This window comes from Saccostrea cucullata, unplaced genomic scaffold, assembly GCF_032062105.1.
Source record: "Saccostrea cucullata isolate Sc308-1 unplaced genomic scaffold, CSIRO_AGI_Scuc_v1 ctg13265, whole genome shotgun sequence".
Taxonomy (NCBI): Eukaryota; Metazoa; Mollusca; class Bivalvia; order Ostreida; family Ostreidae; genus Saccostrea; species Saccostrea cuccullata.
This window is the reverse complement of record NW_026921335.1, coordinates 1-10,007: the sequence shown is the minus strand read 5'-3', so window position 1 is coordinate 10,007 and position 10,007 is coordinate 1. Positions and strand designations below refer to the sequence as shown.

Below are 10,007 nucleotides of genomic sequence, written 5' to 3'. Positions count from 1 at the left end.
AACGGCACCATGTAACAAAGAATTTGTGAAAGTCTAATTAAATATCATTCAGTTTTATAACATGACACGCGAATAAGAGATGGGTACCCCAAAGCATAACAGACGGACGGACGGACATCCCGATCACTAAATACACCCCAACTGAATATTGATCACTAAATCAATCCTGATCTTATCTAACATTAATCAAAACCAATGAGACTTAATTTACAAGTTTTGTTATTTTTCTTTTGGAACATTCGATTTACATTCAACGTAATACTGAAATTTCTCTTTGAATAAACGATGCGATTTTAGAGGGTGATTCATACTGTTCCAGTCTCTGTTGAAGTCATCTGCAAATCTTTTTACTAAGTATTTGCCAATGATTCTAATGGAATGTTTGGTTTTCTGTGGATAAGCAAATCTGTAATCAAATTCACTGTTGGCATAGCTACATGTACTTTCAGCAGGTCTTGTCAGTTGAAGTAAAATTCCTATTTCACAATGCTGAACAACTGGTAAGAAAACTTCTTCTACAGAAGCAGCAGCTTTGAATAATGCTATTGTCAAGACTTCATGACGAAGTGTTTCAAGCCCGTTGACAACTCTGACAAATCCAGACAGTTTAGCAACATTATGAAGAGCCTCTTTGGTTAAAAATGCATCAAGTGTACCTACCCAGTTGGGTAACACATCCCCATGTTTGTGCTCTATAACACACATCAAGTACAGAAGACTGGAATAGTCAACTGAACCATTTCCCATTTTCTGAAAACGTTGTGTTAATGACTGAAGAGGGGCTCTGGTGAACGCTTCATCAGAAAACAAATCATGATGATGGCAGTACATCAAACTGAGAAACGGGCTTCCAATATGCCCCGGGTTTTCTCTGAGTTTATCAATCACAAGTGTGAGGTCAACATACTTAAACCAACAATTTGGATCTGTTTTACAGTGACCCTCTTTTTGTTGCTCTTTCAAAATAAGCAGCATTTCTGACTTTGTTAGTTTGTCTAAATCAACTGTTATGTTTTTATTTTGAAGGAGTTTTAGATGATGAATTCTGATGATTTCATCAAATACATGTTGGTGGATTCCAACAGCAACTTTAGTATGCCTTGATTTTTCACGCACACTCTCCAGTAAATTTTCAAAACTTGATATTCTACTTGGGGAAAATATATTACAACCAAAACTTCCAAAAAGATTGTCACAAATCAGAATCGTTTTATCTTCCATATTTTTCTCTAGAGGAAGTAAGTTTTCCTCCATCCATCTTACTTTCCATCCTTTCTCTATATATTTGTTCTCGATTGCTTTTAGAGCATGCGTTTTACCACATCCAATAGCTCCTTTACAGATTACGACATTCCCCATTTCCAGAAGCTGAAATGCTGCCTTTATCCCTCCAGTCACCACGACGCCTTTCTCAACACAGCAGTCTGGATTCAGCTTAATACCTAGGCAAAAATATACACAATCACACTACAAGTAATCTGCATTTTTCTCACCAACGCAGGCAATTCAAAATGTATCGTCTACAAAGATTGAGCGACAAAAATATTCGAAATTTTTTGGCCAAAAATTTTAATTTAAAGTTTTCTTTATTACTCACTCTGTATTTTTTCTTCTACCCCCAAAAAACCTTCTAGTAGATCATTCTGAACAGCTAAAGTTCCGTATTTATTCTTCATCCTGTCAAACACACCATCTAAATACTTAAATTCATAGTTATTATCACAGTATCTATTCCACATAAAACGTATCCTCTCAATATCAGCACCAACTGTTTCTTCGTCCTCTGGAGGTTCATAGTCCCAGCCTCTCGTTGGTGGTTTGATATTTACACAAAAGTTTCTTAACAAAACAAATACCAAGGACATGTCCAGCCTACTGTAATCATCGGTTGTCTCAACTCCGTAAAGATCCTGTAGAACTGGTTCTGTGAAATGTTCTCCGAGGGATTTAGAATGAATGATGGATTTTTCCTTTAAATCCTTTGCATCTATCTCCTTCTTTAAGATGTGAACCAGGTACTTTACGAGAATGTTAAGCTTTCTTATTTTCAGTTTCATTTCCTCTGTAAAAGATTCAATCAGTAAGGAGTGTAAAAATTTTAAGAAGCATTTAAATTATTTGTAATTTTAACACCAAGCACCTTCTAAGACACTTTATATACATGTATATGTAAATGTTTAATATTACTTTAGAAGATTCACGTACAACGTATATAAATGAAAATGCTCCATTATTTAAAAAAAAACAAACTTGTATATAAAACCAAGATTGATTTATTTCAAAGGTCTTACTTTTCAAAACAAATGCTACATTTACCATTACGTTTATCACTCATGAATATTACTTGATTGTTTCCAGCGTGTGACAATAAAATCATGTGTGATAAATCTATTCTGCGTCATAATATTTAATTTTTTTTTAATTTATCAAATATGAGTATTAATATGAGTATCAAAATTGGTTATAATATGACATTCAATAAAAAAGTTATGACTAAAGTCAATGAACTTTTTGAATGACCCCAGTATAGGAGTTTATCTTGTCTTTTTGGTACTATCTCTTATCACATATCATGGTCTATTCAAACTTTTTGCAAGGAGATATCCCTCTTCATTATTTTATTTAAATTGCGTTTTTAATGACCTCCCTTTACCGGAAGTAAGCTTTTTATTCAGGGAAATACATTATAGTATTTTGAAAATTTGACATATTCATGATATTCTACATGAAAGCTTTACTAAACATGACAAGCAATTCAGTGTTGTCGAGATTTCAAATTAGTAATAGTTAATTATTTCATAAGCTGAAAAAATTAGGTCCATTGCATTTAAGATTTTATGCTTACTTTCTTTTTCCTGGATATTAAACTTTTAGCATTATTATCAACAAAGTTGTTATTATTATTTGTTGTTTCAAACAATGGATTTATAGCATTTTTGTCTGCGTAGTACATTCATGTATATTATTCTGGATATACTGCATACACAATCTTTTTTTCTTACAACAGCGAAATTATTCCAATGATTTTACTTCCTGTTTCGCTTTCGTTTGAAAGGGAAGAATTAATTATTTCATTTTAAGGATCACTGGATAAAAGATATCTCTTTCATTAAAAGAGATATCTCTTTTGCTTAGAAAGATATTTCTTTTTGAAAATCTAAAGAGATATCTCTGTAACTAAGAAAAGTATACCTCGAGATATCTCTGTAACTAAGATAAGATTACCTCTTTTAACCTTGTTGAAGAGATATCTTTCTCGCTAAAAGAAATATCTCTCTCGCTAAAAGAGATATCTATCTTGCTTAAACAGATATATCTCTAGCTTAAAGAGATATCTCGCAAAGTAAAAAAAAATCTCTATATGCTAAAGAAATGTCTCTCTTATTGATTGAAAATTTTTATTTCACGAATAAATAGTAAAAGGGCTTGCCATACAGGACCCCTTAAATATTGAATTTCTAGGAATACATAACAGACATTGCACTTTCTGCCAAATTTTCATTACACAATACGAGGAATTAAAAAAGTAACAAAAAAGAAGATCACATTTTCCTCTGATTTTTTTTTTGGGGGGGGGGGGGGGGGGTCCGTGTTTACTCTCCTCCAATTTTGTATTGATAAATAGACTTTTTAGCTTTAATACTGTTTGTTCTCTACATGTATTTCTTTTCAAAATGACATCCCAATATACGGAAGCGTATTATTGCCACGCAATATTTTTTTTAAGTTGGTAAGTAATTCCAACTTTAAAGTTGGAAATTCCAACTTTAATCTTGGAAATTTCAACTTTAAAGTTAGTAATTCCAACTTTAATCTGGGTAATTCCAAGTTTAATTTTGGCTTTTCCAACTTTACTGTCGGTAATTCCAATTTAAAGTTGGTAATTCCAACTTTAATCCTGACTTTTCCAACTTTAAAATTGGTAATTCCAACTTAAAAGTTGGTAATTCCAACTTTAATCTTGGTAATTCCACTTTAACTTAATTCCAAAGTTTGAATTACCATCTTTAAAGTTGGTAATTTAAACTTTAAAGTTGGAAATTCCAACTTTAATATTGGTTATTCCAATTTTAAAGATGGTAATTCAAACTTTAAAGTTGGAAATGCCAACTTCCAACTTTAATCTTGGCTTTTTCAACTTTAATTTGGTAATTCCAATTTAAATGTAGGTAATTCCAACTTTAATCTTGGCTTTTCCAACTTTAAAATTGGTAATTCCAACTTTAATCTTGGCTTTTCCAACTTTGTACGGCTTTATGTATTACTGGTATATTGTCTGAGATACTTTGTTGGTTAACTCGTTTTACCGTTTTATATATGTAGTTACAATACTATTATGAAATGATTATGGAAAAAGGAAACATTTTATTGTGCATGGTCGTAGGAACTGGAGGGGATGCTTGGGGGCGTGCTCACTCCCCACACACCCTTATACACAATAATACAAAAATTTGCCAATATATAGTATTGGAAATTGTTTGTTGATGGCGCCCCAAATTGAAATATTGTCTTCTATAATTATACAAAATTAATACACTTAATACTGATGTATTTGAAGTATGTTATATAATGTTTGATTAATCCTAAATATAAAATAGAAATACCTATAACGGTCTAATTTTTAAAGCTTATTCTTTAGTACAAAAAATAAATGTCCGATCTCATAGATACGTATGTTAGGTTGAAATCCTTTCATCTAAGGAATCATTTTATTGTGCATGGTCGTAGGAACTGGAGGGGATGCTTGGGGGCGTGCCCCCCACCACCCTTACACAAAATAATACAAAAATTTGCCGATGTATAGTATTGGAAATTATTGTTGATGGCGGCCCAAACTGAAATATTGTCTTCTATAATTAGACAAAATCAGTACACTTAATACTGTTGTATTTGAAGTATGTAATATAGTGTTTGATTAATCCTAAATATAAAATAAAAATACCTAATAACGGTCTAATTTTTAAAGCTTATTCCTTAGTACAAAAAATAAATGTCCGATCTCATAGATACGTATGTTAGGTTGAAATCCTTTCATCTAAGGGATTGGTTAATAGCCTCTTTATAATTATATAAGAGGACTAAAAAATATTGCTATTTATAATCAAAAGTTGGAAGTTATATCAAAGGTTATAGGGAAGGTCAGGGTAAAAATAAACTGACACAGATAAAAAGTGCTCTTCAATTTATTTCAATGCACTTATCAACATTAAGCATTATTAAAGTTTTAAACTGTAACTCTCTGTGGCCCCGTTCGCCCTTCTTAAAGTTTCTCCTCTCCGCCGCCGCCCCCCTCTCATCTTGGTTGCGAAGATTCAAAGCTAACCAGCTCATTTCAGTGTATTACATTTATATTAATAAAGTTGGTATTGATTTAAATTACAGAGGAAAAAAACTAAGAAATGGGACTAGAAGATCTCTAATGAAAGTTGGAATTTCCAACTTTTACGTTGGAATTACCAACTTTAAAGTTGGAAAAGCCAAGATTAAAGTTGGATTTTCCAACTTTAAAGTTGGAAAAGCCAAGATTAAAGTTGGAATTATCAACTTTAAAGATGTAATTATCAACTTTAAAGTTGGAATTATCAAGATTAAAGTTGGAATTTCCAACTTTAAAGTTTGAATTACCAACTTAAAAAAATATTGCGTGGCACTAATACGCTTCCGTACCAATAGGGTAGCGATTATGTTTACACATTGCACAGAATTCCTAAACTCGTTTAGCTACAGTAACGAAAGACTTAGAATTGATAATTTCATCTTTAATTAAATAGAGGGTAGCTAGATCTTTTGGTAATCCGCTTTTATTGAAGTTTCTTTTTTCTTTTGAAAAGTTTGATTTAATTTAAATTTTTCTATGCAATTCAATAGGTGAGAGCACTTTTTTTTTGCATATTTGCTGCTGAATTGTACTTATTCAAATATTTCTTTGAGGCATATATCAAACAAATACTTCAAGGAATGTGTTTGTGGCGGGTGTTTTGCATGATATCATATTTTTGGACACCCTGTATGATCCTAAGGAGATCACTCGGCTCTCGCACAGTACAAAGACAATACTGTGGTATTTTATTAGATTTTTTGAAATTCTTGGGCAACATAGCTTAATCTATCAGCGAATTTTGTTCTATAATTCTATGGATCCTTTACAGTGTTGTATTTATACTCAGTTGATCGCAGTGAGGGATCTTTACGAAAGCCCAGAAGGCTTATTCGAGATTCGAGATTCAAAATACGAGATTCGAAATACGAGTTTCGAAATTCAAGATCCAGATTAACCAATCAAAAGCGGGTTCAACATTTGATTACTCCCCTTTATTATGATTTTACTATCAAGAAATCGTTTAATATATTTATAACAAATGAGCCATTTGATTAAATTACAATGCAAGAAAGAGTGTTATATATATATATTAGAAGGAAATTTAAATAATCATTGGAATTTTGATCAGCAAGATATACTTCAATTTATATTATGGCTTCTTGAATATTAAATAGAATACATATATCAGGAGTATATATACTTTTGTATTGTCTACTTTGTTTACGGGGTTGTTGACATATAAAGTTATAAATACAGTCAAACCTGTTTTAAGAGGCCACTTGTGGGAGAATGACAAATTGGCCACATAAGACAGGTGGCCACTTATTCCAGGTTTCAAACCAAGGAATAAAAAATTGCGATCACAATTGTATATTTACTTTCAAACGTATCCAAATCCACAATTTCAACACATAAAAAATTAGGAAGCTTAAAGTCACAAGAGATCCCTTTTGTTACAGTTCATTTTACATGAATTTAGGAAAGAAATCTAATAAAATTGTTTTTTATTGTTGTTTTGTGATGGTAATTTTAAAAGTTTCACAGCAATAGAATTTACATCACACGAAATCATGAAATGTCTCAACAAAATTTCCTGATGCTGTGTAAAGCTTTTTAGTTTTTCTTAATATATATTATATAGCATAGTAGGGCTATAACCCGAGACTGGCCACTTGGCTTGATAACCTCGGGCGAAATTGTAGTATATTTTAATGTATTGATAAACGTATTCAACAGCTGTGTAACAACTTACTTTCGTATATAAAGAACAAAAAAGAAAAAAAAAACATTTGTAAAAAGTAAATTATTTAATCCTATTAATTAAATCATTAAATCTTGAATGAATTCAAATTACACCCGCAATTATCGGTAATTACTCATTATCAGCTGTTCATGTTTGGTTTCTCGAGGATACGAGGTCATGTGGCCAGACGGAAGTCATGTGACTAAACAGACAAAATGGCCGCTTAAAACAGGCATGTTGAGCGCACGGGACCTAAAAACACTGGCCACTGGCCACGTTAGACAGGTGGCCGCTTAAATGAGTTAAAATATAGTGAAAAAATGAACGGGCGGGATTGAAACTGGCCGCTCATGACGAGTGGCCGCTGATTAAGGGTGGCCGTAACAGCAGGTGCGACTGTAAGTGTCAAGTGTCTAAATATTAACAATAACCCCACCCCTACCCACCCCACCTACCTATTTTTCCAAACGCACTGAAAATGTTACTTTGTAAAACTTGAAAGGCGACGTACATGTAGTATTGAAAAACAAAAAATCGCGTTCATTTTCCTGATAGAGGAAATACATGTATATAAAAAATAATTATTTAATTACTTATCTTAATTCATCTAAGGCTTTGATTTCTTGAATTAATAAAAAATTATATATACAATACAGATTGGTAATATGAATTAAAAAAAAATGCGGCATTTATTTTTAATGAAATATATATACCCTTGAATTACTGTGCAGTGTAGAGACGATTCATAATACTAGTATTTCATATCTAATTACACATGTATAATCAAATACAATATTATCCCTCAGCAATGATCTTATTTAAAAAAAAAATAGTCGACCTACTTGTTCTGCAAGTCAACGATAAGACCATATAATATTCCATATATACGTATTTATTATTTTGTTTAATGAGAAACATAAAATTATATATGTATTTTTCAAAATGTAATCCAAATATTTTTATTTCGTTTTAATACATAAAACATTTTTTTTTGCATTTTATCATTTTAGCAAATGACCCATTTATAATAAATATATTCCACGATTTCTTGATAGTAAAAACATAACAAAGGGGAGTAATCAAATGTTGAACCCGCTTTTGATTGGTTAGTTTGGATCTTGAATTTCGAAACTCGAATTTCGAATCTCGTATTTCGAAACTTGAATCTCGAATGAGCCTTCTGGGCTTTCGTAGATATTTTTATGGCCAGCACCTACTGCTAGACGGGACCTCGGTGTATACGGTCTCATCCAAAGGCCCGGTATCCACGTGCCACAATGGGATTCGAGCCTGCGACGTCACTGCCCCACGAGTCCGAATGTTGGCCTGGTTGTGATAAGTGAGAAGCCAACCAAGTATTTAGAATAAATATCATACAAACAAGTAAAAATATATTTTGATTTTATAAATAATACTTGGCAGGCTTTAATGTGGAAATTTTGTAAATCTTGTTTTTCTATATGCATATTTAGTACCAAAGAACACTTACAATTCCTTTATAATTAAGGTATTTTTTAATCCAATGTTAGCTAGCTTTAGTATGCAAATGAATTCAAGGTTTGTTTACTTTCATCATTTTGTAAAAGATAAATAAAGATGTTTGCATTCAAATAAAGCAGTAAAAGAAACGTTAGTATACAAAATAACTTTATTTTAACAAGACATTGAAATAAGTATTTATTTAGTATTGTGCGAGGTATAAAGAATGCAATTTTAATTTAAAAGCAAAAAATGATTTACCCTCGTTCCCATTTTGTTCATTTGAATTACCAGCTGTTATGTTGTTTTTGTATTGTCTTGCATCTTATTTGAATAAAAATATCTTCACTATTCTTATCTATTTGCTTTTAAATCTATAAAGTGCATGTCCGATCCCAATATACATCTATCTAATTTTTACCTTTCTTCTTCGATATGTCCTTGTTAACTGTGGCATACATCACTTTATCCACTAATCAAAGATATACAATAGGTTATACATAATAAAAAAACATTTTCTAATGTCTATTTTGAAATATCTACAATGTATATTATTCATTTTAACGTATTTGCCAGCTCAAACTTGTCTACATAATTATCGATAGTTTATAAATGAATTATTAACTTTTTAATGTAATTTTAAACAAGAGCATCTTAAAGCTGACATGAATTCTTAAAAACGCAACATTTTCATCTATGTACGACTTGTTTCATACAACTTTAGTCGTATTCCGCCATATTTCTTTCCGATACCTTGTCTCATTGTAACGATATATACCCCAATGCGCTCGTTACAGTTGAATGATTTTTTGGTTTGGGTATCGACTTGTGCTAACGAGGACAAAGGATTTTACATTTTTTTTTAAAATCCTACATTGTTGCATATCAAAAGAAAGGGTTTTTAAAGACAAATTCAATGATGTATGTTTCTTTTGTCTAGGTTAAAAAATAAGGAAGTTATGGACATTTGAATTCATGACTAGCACGATTTTCATTCTGTCACCTGATAAAAAAGGAAGCGTCGACTGACATACATGGCCTAAAACTCAATCCCTGGACAAAAGATAGTCACAAACTTTCTCAAAATTATTTATTTCAGTACATTTAATACAATACAGTACATTACCGGTGATTTAGAAATATTGATGTAAATTACATCAATATTTCTAAATCACCAGCACTATAATCTTCTGAAAGTTTATAAGTGTAAATTGCAGGATCGAGGTCAAACTTAACGTTTGACCACTCTGGATAACCTGGAACCTGAAAAAAAGAAAAAAGTTTTGTAATAAATCTTGCTCAAATTATACATGTATTTAGTCAAACTGAATGAGAATGCAATGAGCGGTTGTATGATTTAATTTATTTCATGTAATTGTCATTTTGAAATAAAAATAATTGATGAATATCTCCCACATTATAATTAGTACAAGTTGTTTTTATTGCATTCCAGGACTAAGGCAC

At 31.5% G+C, this 10,007-nt stretch overlaps 1 protein-coding gene across 1 annotated transcript; it reads right to left on the bottom strand.

Annotated features, from left to right (window-relative positions):
• Nucleotides 1-219: 219 nt before the first annotated feature.
• On the bottom strand, nucleotides 220-9,806 carry LOC134259747 (uncharacterized; the record flags this gene model as incomplete). The annotated part of the gene is made up of 5 exons (XM_062742349.1): nucleotides 220-1,442; nucleotides 1,598-2,062; nucleotides 8,805-8,867; nucleotides 8,965-9,015; nucleotides 9,719-9,806. Coding segments are annotated over 5 exons (1,890 nt in total), but the record flags the coding sequence as incomplete, so codon positions are not given.
• Between the last annotated feature and the right edge of the window lie 201 nt (nucleotides 9,807-10,007).